This window comes from Ostrea edulis, chromosome 9 (genome assembly GCF_947568905.1).
Source record: "Ostrea edulis chromosome 9, xbOstEdul1.1, whole genome shotgun sequence".
Lineage (NCBI taxonomy): Eukaryota > Metazoa > Mollusca > Bivalvia > Ostreida > Ostreidae > Ostrea > Ostrea edulis.
Window position 1 is genome coordinate 72,073,424 of NC_079172.1, and position 17,993 is coordinate 72,091,416.

Consider the following 17,993-nt stretch of genomic DNA (forward strand, 5'->3'; position numbering starts at 1 on the left):
TATGAGCTTTACAAAAACACTAATAGGTACAAATTTTGTAAAAAAAAAAATAAACTTAACAAAAAACTAATGGCAACAAAATTTAAAAAAAATAATATGAAATATACAAAAACACTAACAGAACCAAAATAAGATATATTTGAACTTTACAAAAACACTGATAGGAACAAAAATTTTAATAAAGTGATATGAACTTGACAAAAACACTAGGAACAAATCAAGAACTCTAATATGAACCATTATGATGAATACACATGAAGTTGCTCTGCAACAGCAGAGTAATGTAGCCATATTTCTGTGTCTTAATCATCCGAGTTAACAGGGTACTACAAGGATCGGCCTTTGCACGTCTCACAGCTCTGTGGGACTGTATTTATCACATTCTCTCTGATAACCTGGTTGAGGGCAATATGGGATATATTTTATATATTGTTTGATTTAAAACTGTGATATTTTACAATTTTTTTTTTAATTCATCGTAATGTCCAAACCTTTTGTGCCTATACATGTATTTCTATATTGCTCTTGTGATTTTAAGAGATTCATTTACACATTTTTCGTATTGTATACGTTTCTTTAAAATAAAACTGTTAGATACTACATGTACTCGGGTTATCTAGAAGTTTGGATTTATGAACATTTTTCTTCAGAGTTTCTGGCTGATATGGAATTCCATCGATTCCTGATCTGTAATGCTGGAACACTTGTAATGTCTGTGGAATTTGAGAAGTGCTTTTGAACTCGTAGATGAGTTGTAGAGTCATTATTCTGAGTCATAGACTCATTAAGACTGATTCACAGACTCATTAAAGACTGAATCATAGGCTCATGAAGTCTGAGTAATAGACTCATTAAGTCTGAGTAATAGACTCATTAAGTCTGAGTCATAGACACATTTAAAAAGTCTGAGTCATAGACACATTAAAGTGTGAGTCATAGACTCATAAAATCTGAGTGATAGACTCAATAAAGTTTGAGTCATAGACTCATTATATGAAAGACTCACTCCTCACTCATTAACATAGCTTGCAGGTTTACTGGTTTGCAAAAAAACCTACTCCGATAATTCGTCACTTTACTCTTTGGAAGATTCATCACATTTCCCTGAAAAATCTTATTACAGTCGATGTTGTTGTTATAATTATATATATATATTAAAAGAAATAGAATAAACAGTACCCAAAGTTTAAATTTTAACGCAAGCGCTTTCATTTTATAATCCTCAGGCGTTACATTTTAAAATAGTTTTGAAATGGCCTGACGTCAAAACTATTTTAAAATGTAACGCCTGAGGATTATAAAGTTAAAGCGCTTGTGTTAAAATTTTTAACTTTGTGTACTGTTTATTCTATTTCTTTTAATATTTTATACCGGACACTGTGATTTTTTAAAAACACAATTTGGATATATATAGATATATATATACTACTCAAAATTTGATAAGGATCACTAGGTTATATGTGTGTGATTTACCATTAACATAACAAAAGACATAAATTTGACTCAGAAACATGTTTACTCAGGTTATGAATGAAAATTCATGAACGGCATGAACTTTTATCAATACGGAATGCTTGAAATCTGATAACAACACCAAAAGGCATTTCATTACAAAAAGTTAACAGCAAACCAGAGAAAGAATTACACAGTTTTTGGGGATAGTCCATCATTACACTTAGTCGATGAAGTGTCAATACCGGGTATGGCCTCCCCTTGCATCAATGACGGCTTGACAACGTCGAGCCATGCTGTCAATAAGCACCCGGATGTTTCCAATGGTAAGGTTGTTCCACTCTTCCACAAGGGCGTTTCCGAGCTCTGCCAAAGTCGTGGGTTGTGCTCTACGGCGTGAAAGGGCAACCTGCAGCATGTTCCATACATGCTCAATCGGGTTCAAGTCCGACGAGCGCGCTGGCCAGTCCATACGGACAATTGTCTCCTGCTGAAGGTACTGCTCCACCACTCTGGCGCGATGAGGACGGGCGTTATCATCCATCAGGATGAACTCAGGGCCAACAGCACCAGCGTAAGGTCTGACGTAAACATCGAGGATCTCATCCCGGTACCGCACCCCCGTCATTGTTCCTCTCTCCAGGACATGAAGATCTGTTCTTCCATCCCTGCTCATTCCACCCCAGACCATGATGGAACCACCACCATAACGGTCATGTTCACTGATGTTGGCATCATGGAAACGTTCATGTTGTCGTCGCCACACTCGGTGCCTCCTGTCTGTAAAGTCCAAACAGTACCTGGACTCATCGGTGAACAGAACTTGAACCCAATCGTTCTGTGTCCAAGTGACATGATCTTCAGCCCAGTCCAATCGCTCCCGCCGGTGTCGAACAGTCAGAGGGACTCGAACACATGCCCTTCTTGAGTTGAGACCTGCATTGTGAAGCCGATTCCGTATCGTCTGAGTGGACACATTCACCCCCGAGGCGTTCAGGAGGTCGTTACGTAGGCTGGTTGCTGTCCAGAAGGGATGGCGTCGTGCCTGAAGAACCACAAAATGGTCTTGGCGTTGGGTTGTCGACCTCTGACGACCACCCCCATGTCGGTGTGCTGCTATACCAAAAGTTTGCTGTCGGTTCCTGGCCCTGTTTACAACGCTCTGGCTGACGTTTAGTGCATTTGCAACGTCACGTTGTGAATAGCCAGCGTCAAGCATTCCAATACAGCTGCCCAGTTGTTCTGTCGTCAGGCGACACCTTACATGTTGAGGAGGCATTGTGTTGATAAACGTAGTGTAAACACTCAAGTGAGTTTGAAATTTTAGAAAGAATCAGACACCGATGCCTGAGTGAAAATCGTACAATGGTAGCAAAAGCATAAACTGTGATGAGCAACGCATTTCCCATGGCAGGAAATGCACTTGCAAGTTTGTTGAGGACGTTTTTTATTTCACTTGGACACAATATTGCCAGTTATGCAGTTATTAATTTTTTAAACATAAAAATATCTATGATCCTTATCAAATTTTGAGTAGTATATAAAGATATATATATAGATAGATACTAGTTACTTTTCGCAATGATCGGTAAAGCTTTACTAAACGTCTTCGTGTATCTTTTTTATTTTTTACCTATATATATATATATGTGTGTGTGTGTGTGTGTGTGTGTGTGTGTGTGTGTGTGTGTGTGTGTAAACTCTAAACACTTCCTTGAAATATTACGACCGTGTTACCGGTCTACTTCGGTCATGATGGAGATAAACACGACTGAAGAGACCGGTAACATGGTCGAAATATTTCTACAAAGTGTTTAGAGTTTTACTTCGAAAAAAAGACTGATATTTATAGACAGAGAGAGGGGGGACTTAGGAAGGCGAAATGAAAGAACTCCAAATAAATGTAGCGCTCTTTTTTTTTTAATCGAGAGTTGAAACATTGTCTCTGGAAAAGGATAATCATTTGCAAATGAAATTCGAGAGAAAGTGCTACAACTTTTTGGCGGTCTTTTGATTTCGCGTTCCATAGCCTCCTGTTGCCGTGAACAATGGTGACCAGTTCGCCAAGAAGACGCACGTAGACGATCTGATAACGCGCAGTGCAAGTACAACGAGATAAGAGTGGTGTACTACACGGAATAATTCCCACCGTGTCACTAAATGTGAGTATGAAGAAAACTGTCTCGGATAATGTATAGATTAAGTGATTCTAGAACACAGATATTCTATTTATTAAGGATAAGCATGACCTTGATCACGTGATTAAAATATATTATGTTACAGACACGTCATAACAGTGTATGTCCTCACTAGCTCTATGACATCAGTCTACTAACCTAGATACGGGTATGTTACAGACACGTCATAATAGTGCATGTCCTCACTAGCTCTATGACATCAGTCTACTAACCTAGATACGGGTATGTTACAGACACGTCATAACAGTGTATGTCTTCACTGGTGACATACGTCATGGTGAACGATATTCTGACGCTTGCGTAACGGAAAGCTACTGATTCGGGGAGGGTCTGATATGGTATGGGCAGGAATATCTCAAGGCGTGAAAACACCTCTCGTGGTTATCCATGGTAGTCTTACAGCAGTAACATCTCGGGATTAGATCGTGAGACCACCAGCCCTTACTCTTACCCATCACCGTAATATTACACTGCAGTAGGACAATACAAGGCCCCATGTTGCCAGGGTTTGTCGTGACTCTCTAGCTCAAAACAACGTCCCAGTTCTTCAATGGCCACCATACAGTCCAGATTGTCATTAATCGAGCATTTGTGGGACGAGCTGGACAGGAGGGTTAGGAAGCGCGTCAACGTCCCATATAACATCGCTCAACTCACATAGGCCCTTATTGAGGAGTGGGAAAATATCCCTCAAAGGACAATACACACCTTGATGGGGTCGATGTTATGGAGAGTAAGAGCAGCGACTGAAGCCAGGGGTGGGCATACAGGCTACTGATTTGGATCGATTGGTTGATTTGATGTTTTCCCCCCACACTCAACAATTTTTCAGTTATCTGGTGGCGCCCAGTTCATATTGGATGGAATAGAAAACCCAGATACAATGTACCTGGGAAGAGACCACCGACCTTCCGAAAATAAACTGGGAAACTTTCTCACTTACCGGCGCGAGCAAGATTCGAACCCGCGCCGACAGAGGTGAGAGGACGTGTGATTTTGAGCGTGATGCTCTAACCACTCGGCCACGGATTTGGATTTGGATCGAGAAACGGCGTAGGGTGCCCTTGTTTTAAATAACGCTATCCACGCAAACGCTGTCTGTGATAGGACAACAAATATCTTCAAAATGTGTTCAGTAATGATGGAATAACTGAGAAACCCAAACAAATGAATCATGAAAATAATGACTATCGAAAATAGACTTGCGTTTCTTTTTTCCATTATATATAATTAATTTTAAAGTATTCCAAACGAAGTTTGGAGACTTATAATTTTTGCTCGGTTCTTCTTCTTCCGCGGGCCTCCGTGGCCGAGTGGTTAGAGCATCGCTCTCAAACCTCTGTCGGCGCGGGTTCGAATCCCGATCGCGCCGGTAAGTGAGAAAGTTTCCCAGTTTACTTGCGAAAGATCGGTGGTCTCTTCTCAGGTACATTGTATCTGGGTTCTCTTCCACCAATAAAAACTGAAAAATTGTTGAGTGTGGCGGAAAACATCAATCAATCAATCTTCTCCCGCTTTTTTCTCACGCCTAAAACTGTCCGACACCGTTAGATCCGTGACCAGTTGATGAAAGTAATAGATATTCAAGGATATGATAGGCCAATGTAGCTAGAGGTGCAGAAATGTTTTGTTTTCAGGCATGGATTACATGTATTGACAATTATAAATTGTGATATTTACATTTCTAATGTTTTTGTCTTCGATATCTTTACCATTACTTCCCTGTGAATGATGTGGGTAGGAATCCTGATAGATATAGTACGACTACTTTAACGGACGGGAATTCTCAGACAGAAATGAAAATAGAATGTAAATATAAGAATTTGAAAATACACGAGAGTTTGAACAGCAACGCTTCCCGCCGGCATACTTTCCATGACGCACTACATCTATGTAACGTGCATTTCATACCTTCATGTATGTTTCAAAAATGAAATTTATTTCTTATAATTGAATATTATCTGGTACAATCTAAATATGTATGTGGAAATTAACAACAATTTCGTTCAGTTGAATGAGAAGAATCTTAATTGCGACGGTGATGAAATAACAGATGATGGTCTACCGTAGATGCTGTTGGTAACCGTGTTGAGTTTGGCCATCCTGCAGTGTCAATGTCTGTCTCCGACGGCGGATCTCAGCGGCTTGGTGGACGAATTTAATGATGCCTTGGAGTCGGGCTTGGATAGTGTCAATCAACTGATACAAAATACAGGGGACCACCTCCCAGCTGCCATTAACCAAGCCTTCGATTGTGAGTCCCTCTGTATCGCACATATAATCTATCCGTTCTTTTGATCGCTTCACTTTGAACAATGTTGATTTCTCCTGATAATCTCATTTCCCACTTACTGATTGATTCACCTCACGTCCGTCTCAATACCGCCCAGTCATCATGATGAATCTGTTTTAAACATTTTCGTCTAGACTCCGCCCACTGAATCTGTTCTGGATTATTTGGTTGTCTCATTTCCGTCCAGACTCCGCCCATTGAATATATTCTAAATGATTTGGTCGTCTAATTTCCGTCCAGACTCCGCCCACTGAATATATTCTGAATGATTTGGTCGTCTCATTTCCGTCTAGACCCCGCTGAATCTAAATGATGTATCGTCTCATTTTCGTCTAGATCGCATCTTCCTAATGCTTTAATAGTCAGTTACACTGTCTTGGTCCCATCCATCATAATGATCTGATAATCACTTACATATAGATCTCATCTATGTAAAGGGATTTCATAGCACCAATTATATAACATCATGTACTGAATACTACTCACTTACACCGTACCAAATCTCATCCAGTTACACCATACTAATCTCATCCACTTACACCATACTAATATCATCCACTTACACCATACTAATCTCATCCACTTACACCCCACTAAATCTCATACACATACAGTCAACTAAATCTCATCCAATTACACCCTACTAAATCCCATCCACTTACACCCCACTAAATTTCATCCACATACATTCAACTAAATCTCATCCACATACACTCAACTAAATCTCATTCACATACACTCAACTAAATCCCGTCCACTTACACCACACTAAATCTCACCCACATACATTCAACTAAATCTCATCCACTTACACCCTACTAAATCCCATCCACTTACACTCAACTAAATCTCATCCACTTACACCCTACTAGATCTCATCCACTTACACCCTACTAATCTCATCCACTTATACACTACTAAATCCCATCCACTTACACCCCACTAAATTTCATCCACATACATTCAACTAAATCTCATCCACATACACTCAACTAGATCTCATTTACATACACTCAACTAAATCACATCCACTTACACCCCACTAAATCTCATCCACATACATTCAACTAAATCTCATCCACATACACTCAACTAAATCTCATCCAATTACACCCTACTAAATCTCATCCACTTACACCCTACTAATCTCATCCACTTATACACTACTAAATCTCATCCACTTACACCCTACTAAATCTCATCCACTTATACACTACTAAATCTCATCCACTTACACCCTACTAAATTGCATCCACTTACACCCTACTAAATCTCATCCACTTACACCCTACTAAATCTCATCCACTTACACCCTACTAATTTCCATCCACTTACACCCTACTAAATCCCATTCACTTACACCCTACTAAATCTCATCCACATACACTCAACTAAATCTCATCCAATTACACCTTACTAAATCTCATCCACTTACACCCTACTAATCTCATCCACTTACATCCTACTAAATTCCATCCACTTACACCCTACTAATCTCATACACTTATACACTACTAAATCTCATCCACTTACACCCTACTAAATCCCATCCACTTACACCCTACTAAATCCCATCCACTATTAACCTCTTATTACTAACTTTATATCATTATTTCCATCTGAAATCTGTCCACTTTTACTGCTCATGTTTACTTCGGATTTGCATGTCTCACTTCGATTATATCGCCTCACTTCCGTTTAGACCCTCAACATGCCCATTTAATCCCCTTACTTCCGTCTAGATCCCACTTATATATGTACCCTTAGTTCTCTGTGTGCAAACGAACTCTGGCGGAAGTTTACCACTGGCCCTTGTGGATGCTGATCCCACCTACTTCACAGATTTCACACCACATCCGTCTAGGCCACTTTAAATTCCCGTCTAAATCCCTCAAAGCATCGTCAGAAACCCACGGTCTGTCACTTTGTGCGCCCAACCGTGGGTTTCCGACGATGCCCTCAAAGTCTTTCTCATGGATCGCTAACTTCCGTCTAGATCCCACAATTCCTTGCTCATTAATGTATTACTTCCGTCTATAGATACTGATTTAACTTCATCGCCAATGATTGATCGCTTACTTCCATCCAAATCCTACCCTTACTGATTTACCGCATCACTTCCGTCTCACCATCATCCGTGCTAATTTAATCGTAGTTCATCACTTCCGTCTCACCATTACCCGTGCTAAAATAATCGTAAATCATCACTTCCGTCTCACCATCACCCGTGCTAATTTAATCGTAAATCATCACTTCCGTCTCACCATCACCCGTGCTAATTTAATGGTAAATCATCACTTCCGTCTCACCATCACTCGTGCTAATTTAATCGTAAATCACCAATTCCGTCTCACCATCACCCGTGCTAATTTAATGGTAAATCATCACTTCCGTCTCACCATCACCCGTGCTAATTTAATCTTAAATCATCACTTCTGTCTCACCATCACCCGTGCTAATTTAATGGTAAATCATCACTTCCGTCTCACCATCACCCGTACAAATTTAATCGTAAACCATCACTTCCGTCTCACCATCACCCGTGCTAATTTAATTGTAAATCATCACTTCCGTCTCACCATCACCCGTGCTAATTTAATCGTAAATCATCACTTCCGTCTCACCATCACCCGTGCTAATTTAATCGTAAATCATCACTTCCGTCTCACCATCACTCGTGCTAATTTAATCGTAAATCATCACTTCCGTCTCACCACCACCCGTGCTAATTTAGTCGTAAATCATCACTTCCGTCTCACCATCACCCGTGCTAATTTAATGGTAAATCATCACTTCCGTCTCACCATCACCCGTGCTAATTTAATGGTAAATCATCACTTCCGTCTCACCATCAACCGTGCTAATTTAATCGTAAATCATCACTTCCGTCTCATCATCACCCGTGCTAATTCAATCACCTTTTAAAATTACTTGTCTGTTCTTTTTATTGAGAACTACAAGAAACCATGTTGGTTTTTTTTACAGATTTGAAAAAAATTGAGAGGAGGCAGAGGTATTATCATTTTTCTCTTGTTTCTTTCTTGGTATGTTGATTATATATAAACATGTACGTATATAAGCTTCGTTTGATTTCGTACAAGTTTAATGCATGAAATTCATTTAACAAGATATTTCAATTGATCGAGTATAGTTTCAATATGATGTGTCAGTTACTTCTGTAAAATCACGCATTTCAACGGGAGTCTAGTTTTCATCTTAATGACATACACATGAATTCAAATCAACCATTAAGGTAACTCTATCCTCCCGTGACGTCATAGGTCTGGCAAAATCTTTAATTTTTTAACCTTTGTGGGTGATAGAAATATATCTTTTGTAACTACATATGTATTTCATTCACTGGGTACCAAAACAAAAATCTAGTAAACTATTTCATACTGAAAAGTTTGTATATTGTATAAATAATTAAATTTATTTAAAAAATGTTGTCAAGGGCAATTACTCGTGCTGGTATTTTCTCTATTGTAATGTCTAGTATTGATTTTCCTGATGTCCACAATTAATTTTAATTGTCCTTTTCTCCTCAAACCGCCCCAGAACGAAAACATGTGCTTTTACGTGTATATTTATCTTTTTACAGCAGTATCACAAAAGCTGCAAATTCGATGTTCGAGTCTACTAACAGCATCATTTCACAGATCAAGTCCGAGTCCGAGAAATTCTTCAACGAATTGCGAGTGTTCTCAGATGATCTGAAGTTTCCAGAAAATATACTCAAACTTATAGGCATGTTGCGAAATTTTATTATAATGTTACAGTAATGGCTGTACCTTTTTATACTGACAATGGGGTATGTACATGTAATTTAGATGCTCGGTAAAACCCAATTCACGCGAATGCATATTGTATTGCGATTTCCAATTTCACAAAGAACTTGTTCACCAGTTTTGAATAGAAATTAATTCGCGTTCATCCGGTTTGCAGTTCGTAGCTGATATTCCAACATTTATCGAAGGTTTAATTAATATGCAAAGCGATGTACGAAATCGAGATATTCTCAACCAATATATTTTGTCAAAAATGCGTGCTTGTCGATAATTCTTCTTTTTATTATTCAAGTGGATCACCATGCCAAACAGGACTTTCACGTTGAGAAGGTCAGACGGGATATTGGCCAGTTCCTTACAGTCCACCATCTGGAGGTCAGTAAAGCAGACGAGAAGGTAGCCTCTTACATCCAGCACAAAACGAACGCCATTAAACAGGTTTGTAGACGTCAACTTACAGAACTTTAGATCATTTATATCAACGGCGGATCCAGAACAATTTAAAGGCGGGGGCGGCAAATTTGTACCCCCACTTCCGCTGAAAACTCTAAAAAGGCAACAAAAAACCCTCTTTTTAAAAAAATGTTCAACTAATTGATTGACTGTATATCCACTCGGAAATTTTTCACTTATATGGAGACGTTGTTCAACCAAAGGGCGAGTGTGTTTGCAACCCCCGTCTAGACCCGCCACTAATGGTATACCAATGTTTGCCAATAAAATTTACCAATGGTAAACATTTCTGCAGACAACCTAGATACTCATGATGTTTTACAAGAGAAAATACATCTTCGTTAGCCAAAGGGTTTTTGGTCCACCCCGCTTCGCATTTATTGACCGAAAACTCTTGGCTATCGAAGATGGAGAAAATAATCTGCAGGAGAAAGTAATTAATATGACTTAAAAATATATTTCTAAACGCATCTTCTTGGTGCAAAATTATTCAAAAAGGTGACATGAGCGTACATCTTTGACATTTCGTACTAATTGATCAGCTAGTGGTATATCAATGGTACCATTGTTGGATTTCTCACCATCTGTAACCCAAACTCGTTCAGAGTACACAAGGATCTAATGGTACCAATGACTTAAATATTTACCATTGGCAAATCGGTGATGGTACCATTGGGTTTACTCTGAACACACCCACTATGTATTATATGTACTTATGTGATTTATTTGATTAATAAAAAATTCTAAATTAGTATCGTTTCTCCATACAGATAGTGACGTCACTTGGAAGTGCTGTCAACGATATCAATGACAGCTTACGAAATATGGTACACTCCCCGGTGCATGAAGGTATATATTAAATATATATATATATATATATATATCAAACATCAAACATATAATATAAAAATATATCAAACACACACACACAGATATATATACATGTATATATATTTCAATGAAGAAGAAAAATCCAAGAATCATTTACTGCCTTTAATGGCTCTTCAGACAGATATGTGAAAATACAACACATTTTTTAATATGCCTAACAATGAAATTAACACGCTTTTTACTGATTACAGAGCTACTTAACCAGAGAATTGTCCAGGCCCTCAGCTCTGGCTTGAAAAATCTTGGATCCGCCGTCCTTTTTGCACGCGAGGAGATGAAAGACGCTATGTCGCACTAAACACTAGTACACTACTATACATCAAAATTTCTGGAATTAATTATTTCTATTTAGGAATTATGTAGAATCACACGTGAGAAACAGAATAAAACATACAGCATGTGATCATTTGTTTTCTTCTAAATTCATCTCCCTTTGTTTAATTTTCTTCACCTCTTAAATTTAAAATCACACCTCCTATAAATCACTCATAACTAGAAATAAACTGACTGAAGTTACATTTTCACTAAACAATGATGATGTGAATACTGAAATTCCTTATAAAAGGTCATCCCACCTGATGCTTACGTACACAGTACTATCACAGATGTGCATTGTTAAACGACTAGACTATTAGTAACTACAAATAAATAGTCTCATAAGTATAAAATAACATCCTTAATCTGTATATATACATCATAGCAGTCTGCGAAGAACTAACAGAATTATCTAACTCTACATAGGTACAGGGCGCCGTGTACTTCCCAACATATGAGGTATATTTACAGTAACTACACAAGAAACATTTCCTATTTTTAGATATATGGTGTATTTTTGTTACCATGACATGTCGTTATATGTTGACATGTACACGACGTCCTGTGCCATACGTCTCTACTCTAGAGAGCCCATTTGCTATATGGTCACGTGATCACGGTGAGATATCGTTCCACGTGGAGTACTTGATGGAGTCTCGTCCCGTTCCCACGCTCATCTCGCGGACGTAGTGTGTGCCCTCCCAGCCCCGTCTCACTTGTCGGCTGAGAGCTGAGTACGGCATATGAGTCTTGGGGATAGTGGGGGTACTGATGAATTCCTCCTCAATGTCGTATTCACTGTGGATCGGACTGGTTAAGTAACGAAACGACGCCATTGCAGTTTTGGCGCGCTTCATCGTTGCAGCGGGGATGTGGTTGCCGACCGAATGACGTAATGGAAATCGCTTAGCACTGAACAGAGAATCTGAATAGAAAATGAATTCATATAATATCCCATCCTAAAAAATATAGTCTGAATGACTAAACTTAGATTGTTTAATTTATGTTGAACTGATAGCTAACGTAGATTGTTTACATGTAATTTAAGTTGAACTGATAGTTAACTTAGATTGTTTAATTTAAGTTGAACTGATAGTTAACTTAGATTGTTTAATTTAAGTTGAACTGATAGTTAACTTAGATTGTTTAATTTAAGTTGAACTGATAGTTAACTTAGATTGTTTAATTTAAGTTGAACTGATAGTTAACTTAGATTGTTTAATTTAAGTTGAACTGATAGTTAACTTAGATTGTTTAATTTAAGTTGAACTGATAGTTAACTTAGATTGTTTAATTTAAGTTGAACTGATAGTTCAGTGGGTGTTACATCCCCCTCCTCTACTTGTCGATTGGAATTTTTTATTTTTGTAAAAAAAAAAGTTGGTTTGAACATATTTTATTGCAACTGATTTTACAAAGGGATTGGGCACAATTTCTTAAAACTTAGAACGCTCTCTCCCATATACAGGTACATCTTGGCCCTATATATAACACACTATTTTGGTAAGCATGGTAAAACAGTCATTGTAAATAATCCAGCGCATGTATATATATATATATATAAGTTACTTTGTCTTTGGGACTACTGCAACCCTATTTCTGGATGGGAAAAGTTTAATTATATAAAGTCGCATTATCTGGATCCACCCCTGGCCTCACCCCGGAGCTACTTACCGTCAAAGGCGAAGCTGTCTCTGACCCTGTCCTGATACTGACTAGAGATGAGTGCTGGATCCGTCTTAGGGACAGCTGTCACCATTAAAATGGTTAAAGATTGTTATACAATTATTCTCTGCAGATAAAAGATTTCTATTTCGAAAATTAGGCACTTATATTGATCTTGAGAATTAAAATTCATTTCTAAAAGGTTTTTTTTTTTTACTTACTTGAGCTGAAAAGTGGCTCTTCAACATACGATCTGTCTGACACTTTGTGGTATCTATTGTATAAGCTGAAAGTAAAACTGGATCATTAAGATTATATAATAACTAAGAACTGCATGGTTTGGAACACACAATTTTGTCTACAGTACACATATAAGTATAGCGGTTAATGATGTCTCGTATAGATATTGCTCATAGATGTAAATCCGAAAATTCTTTTGTTTCCGGTGCCCTGGTTATTTATAAAATAACCACTGAGGCATCAACACACATAGTAATATTTACAACTTATCAGAGGACCTGGCTTGTTGTAGACTTGTTTTATCATACTTTGATTTATCTTTAGACATTTTATTTGTCTGTCAAGTTTGATGTGATTAATGCACCCCCCCCCCCCCCGCCCCCATCACAGTTCCCAACGTCTAGCAATCTGAAAGTAAGTACAGCTATAATTAGCGTGAAAGTTTGTGATGGAAATGTTTATGTATAGAAATCCTTCGGGTGATGGGGGGAGGGGGTAAGGAAAATTAACTAGAAATTGACAAAACATTAGGACGGGCACTCTCCAAAGGGAGATTTTCTGAATTGGCAACTATTCTCCCTACTGACCAACACTGATCATACCGCTTCAGTTTGGAACAATAGTCCCACCTCTCACATTGTTCTGGATCCGCCCCCGTGTACATCCGTGTGCTGATCACTGTGTAAACCATACTTGTACTTACCATCTAATCAGGGGAATAAATCTGATGCTGTTCGCTCTGACAAATATCCCGTGGTTTGGAAGACATTGGAAGTATCTTCTACCTAGTATCATGCCATCATTCTCTCCCACTACAAATCAGGAAAAAACAACACACAAATCAAGTGGATAGTCTTAGGTTACCGAAGACAACAAAGTTTGGCATGGCGATATGTAACGTACTTGCTCGCTCCAGTGCCACGCCCACCCAGTCTCCCTGCCTATTGATGACTGACCCCTTGTATTTGACCACTCCTCGGAATACCAGGTTACCCAGCTTGACCTCCACTCGCTGTCCCACGTTGATGTTTTGATAGAGCACCATTGTTGAGCCACGCCCTACGTGAACAGAAGCCTGATCCTGGACACTGTAACACAGGTACGGTGCTTGTCAACATACACCAACACTTTGCCTGCTTACCAGTATCTACTGCTTTACAATCACCTAATTGTAATAGTTGCTGCTACACAAAAGATTCCATCTTAAAGATTTGTTACACTGACTCTACAAGTTAATGCTTTATTGTCTTACTGTTAAATCTCCTATGAAACATATCTCGTGTATTCATGTTTGTTGGCCAGAAACACAATGCTTTCATTGTTCGGGGTATTTAAAGTGGTAATCTTTACCGTCCTTAAATGTCGTATTATGACTCTCTACTTCATATTTCATGAGGGAGAATATTTCAAGTGTACTGACCTTTACTTTCTCTTTTATGTGAAAGAAATTAATCGTCTACATACGAACATCTCCCTGAATTCGCCATATTGTTTACATTGTATCCATGATTAGTCTGGGTCAAGGAAATGCTTGAAAATACGGTACCTTGTAAGAGACACCGTATATATTTTTCTTATATATGATAGATGTTTTCATTCAGGCGCGTAGCTGCCTATACGCAAGTACGCAATTGCGTACACATCATTTTTAGACACACACACACACACACACACACACACACACACACACACACACGCAGAGAGAGATCTGTCGTTAAAATATTTGTGCCTTTTAATAACTTTGCGTTATATAGTTCTGATTTATAATTTAATCAACATTATAATGCCCATTCAATCAAATTTCGTCCTTTTTCAATTTCAAATTATCAGCTATGTACTAAAACAAAAAGGGAAAAAAAAACAAAAAAAAAAAACAAAAACAAACAAAAAAACAAACAAACATTGATTTCATTCAGGAGCTTCCAGGACCTCAAGACGGTCGTCATACCTATTGACGTACTTTGCGTACAATTCATTTTCTTTCTGGCTACGCGCCTGTTATTGTATACAGGATTCACATGTAGGAATCTTAGTTTATCATGAGAATTTTAAAATTTTCTTTACGGTCAATGTAGTTTATTTTCTCATATTTGAATTACTGAAAAGATAATACCAGTTCTTCAACACTGCATTCATAGTCATCGCCTTTTATACAAGAATCGTCAATTGCCAATGTCATGCGCGGATCTAAGGGGGGGGGGGGTCGGGGGGTCCGGACCCCCCCCCCCCCCCCCTGGAATTTGCAAAGATAAAAAATTACAATAATTATATAACGATTTATAAGAAAAATGAATTGACTGTTATTATAAAAGGTTCGACTCCCCCCCCCCCACCCCCACCCCGGAAAAAATTTCTGGATCCGCGCCTGAACCGCGCCTGAATGTATACGCATGTATAAAAAGAAATTGGGAAAATTTAACGGACAGTCAAATGTTTGTGTCCCTATCTCTGGTTAGGTACTTTAGCTTTCTGCGCATGTACTGGAAATGTCAAATATGGCTGACTTCCTCAATGTCCCCCCCCCCCCCCCCCCCCCCCGTTAACGTGCAACCCAGAATCTCTGTCCATTACAGTCCTCTAACTAACTCATCAGATTAGACTAGGATTCGAGCTCGGACTCTTTGGATGTCTGGTCAGGTGCTTTACCAACAGATCTATCTGGTCACCTGCGACCAAAGCCAGCTGACCGTAGCAGCATACGTGCCCACTCCGCCTAGATAAACAGTTATTCCAGAAATAAAACAGAAATGAATAAAGAAATCATTTAGTCTACCTGTGTAGATTTAGCAGTGTCGATTGTTTAATCCTGCAGTACTGTGGGGATCTGTTATAACAGTCTGAGATAGCAGTATTTCTGTAATGTGTAAAATAGTAAGCGTAGGAGATCTGTAATAACAGTCTAAGATATCAGTATTATTGTAAGGGGATCTGTAATAACAGTCTGAGATATCAGTATTTCTGTAATGTATAGAATAGTAAGCTTAGGGGATCTGTAATAACAGTCTAAGATATCAGTATTATTGTAAGGGGATCTGTAATAACAGTCTGAGATATCAGTATTTCTGTAATGTGTAAAATAGTAAGCTGGGGCCCGTTTTAAAAAACAACTTACGGCAAAGTCGTAAGTCTTAAATTGTATTACACAGTTATTACTTTAAGTGAATGAAGCAAAAACTTTTCTGAGGCTGAATTTTCAACAACTTAAAGAAATATTTTGCATTTGGAGTGAATGACCTTACAATAAACCGGAAAATTCCAGTATGAAAAGTTTGTCGTAAGTCGTAAGTTCCTTTAATTGTAAAACGCGCCCCTGATCTTTTGTTTGATCGCGGAGTAAGTTGTGAAGGTCACATGGAGTATTAGTATTTGAATCGTGAAATCGAACATGAATTTTCCGTCAGAGGTTATAATGAAAATATAAGAACTTTTGCAACACTATATAAGAGAAAACATTGGTATACAGTATCTAATCAAAATCAGCTATAATTAACAATCAAAATATATGAATCTTGTAACATTTCCCGAATGGCCTTCACCTATGAAATATAACCTCAATTGAACCTTGTATAAAAGTTTGGGTCACAATGTAAGATTCCCATTCAGCGTGATCAAACTATGTCAAACCATTAGTAAGATACCGGGACTAAGAGGCATCTACAAGGTCCTCCGATTTTTCTTCAAGCCGAGCAGCATCATAGAACGTAAAGCTAATATTAGTACACAATCAAAGATTAAAATATGGCTACTCTCGACAAGAGTACTTCCACAGAATGAAAAGTCTTGTACCAGATTATTCAAAAACTTGCTTTACTGCATGGAAACCTGTTAAAATGCCGTTGTACACCGGTCATGTATCCCTAGATTGAGATCACTTGTCACATATATTTCGCTTCAGTACAAGAGTTTTTAATTCGGAAAATACATATGATGTATAATCCTTAGATGACCAGTATACGACTCAATCAATTTATAATAAACCTGTTCATTTATCAGGGTCACGTGCAGCATATCTGTACAAGCATGGGTAAGGTATAGGCCGTTGTTATTGGTCAGGGTCACGTGCAGCATATCTGTACACGTTTGGATAATGTATACTCCTTTGTTAGTTGGGAATGGACTTTTAAAAAGATTGACATCGTCCAGTTTAGCGTGCTTTCTATCGTGGGGGGTCATGTTGACAAGCCCCCCCCCCCCCCCCCCCCCCCCCCAAGAACTTTGGCATTGCATCATATCCGTATTGTAAGAGTACAGATGAAGAAAACAAAACCTCGTGTTGTTTGTCCAATTTCATACACAAGATGTAGTTTTTCTAAAATGATTCAGTAGAGTTTGTTCTTCTGACAGAAAATACCAGTATGCTTATTATCCCCTCGCAATGCATTATGAGAGGAGATATAGTCGTAACCCTGGTGACGGGACCGCCTATGTGTGGGTAAAACACTGCACTTGCAGACACTACAGACCATGTGTTGCTTGATTGATTTGATACTTCACCTGTAGCTTTGTTATCTAGATAGGAAGAGGCCTGTTGATTGTGGGGGTCAAGACGTTAAACGTCGATACGGTACTTCATAGCAAGAAGCTTGTAGACACTCAATACAAGGGGATATGTCCCGCCTTGTGGAGGCGCTCAATTCTAGTTTTAGCTCCCGGGGTTCAAAGTAACTTAAGTCTGCTAATTAAGTCCATGGTGGGGAA

At 38.6% G+C, this 17,993-nt stretch overlaps 2 protein-coding genes across 3 annotated transcripts; one reads left to right on the forward strand and one right to left on the reverse strand.

Annotated features, from left to right (window-relative positions):
• The first annotated feature begins 3,167 nt into the window (after positions 1-3,167).
• Positions 3,168-11,478, forward strand: LOC125659574 (uncharacterized). 2 transcript variants are annotated; one of them, XM_048891291.2, is made up of 7 exons: positions 3,168-3,614; positions 5,721-5,904; positions 8,929-8,956; positions 9,548-9,690; positions 10,024-10,169; positions 10,955-11,033; positions 11,267-11,478. In XM_048891291.2, exons 2-7 carry the CDS (start codon positions 5,721-5,723, stop codon positions 11,371-11,373), a joined length of 687 nt encoding a protein of 228 aa, XP_048747248.2. In that variant the 5' UTR covers positions 3,168-3,614; the 3' UTR covers positions 11,374-11,478. The 2 variants fall into 2 exon arrangements, with proteins under 2 accessions (XP_048747248.2, XP_048747246.2); XM_048891289.2 differs by having other exon boundaries at positions 3,478-3,614; positions 9,545-9,690.
• On the reverse strand, positions 11,164-14,959 carry LOC125659573 (uncharacterized). Its single transcript, XM_048891288.2, has 6 exons — positions 14,716-14,959; positions 14,199-14,383; positions 13,999-14,107; positions 13,277-13,341; positions 13,065-13,139; positions 11,164-12,315 (listed from the first exon to the last, which is right to left on the reverse strand). The coding sequence occupies exons 2-6, from the start codon at positions 14,338-14,340 to the stop codon at positions 12,005-12,007; spliced, it is 702 nt and encodes a 233-aa protein (XP_048747245.2). The 5' UTR covers positions 14,341-14,383; positions 14,716-14,959; the 3' UTR covers positions 11,164-12,004.
• Positions 14,960-17,993: the final 3,034 nt, after the last annotated feature.

Excerpts from the sequence above, each read along its gene's own strand:
- LOC125659573 (XM_048891288.2), bottom strand. The coding sequence starts at position 14,340 with ATGGTGCTCTATCAAAACATCAACGTGGGACAGCGAGTGGAGGTCAAG. Across the intron at positions 14,108-14,198 it reads CGTGGCACTGGAGCGAGCAA|TGGGAGAGAATGATGGCATG; the intron begins GTACGTTACATA and ends CCTGATTTGTAG. Across the intron at positions 13,140-13,276 it reads AGAGCCACTTTTCAGCTCAA|CTGTCCCTAAGACGGATCCA; the intron begins GTAAGTAAAAAA and ends TAATGGTGACAG.
- LOC125659574 (XM_048891289.2), top strand. The coding sequence starts at position 5,721 with ATGCTGTTGGTAACCGTGTTGAGTTTGGCCATCCTGCAGTGTCAATGT. Across the intron at positions 5,905-8,928 it reads CATTAACCAAGCCTTCGATT|ATTTGAAAAAAATTGAGAGG; the intron begins GTGAGTCCCTCT and ends TTTTTTTTACAG. Across the intron at positions 9,691-10,023 it reads AAATATACTCAAACTTATAG|TGGATCACCATGCCAAACAG; the intron begins GCATGTTGCGAA and ends TTATTATTCAAG.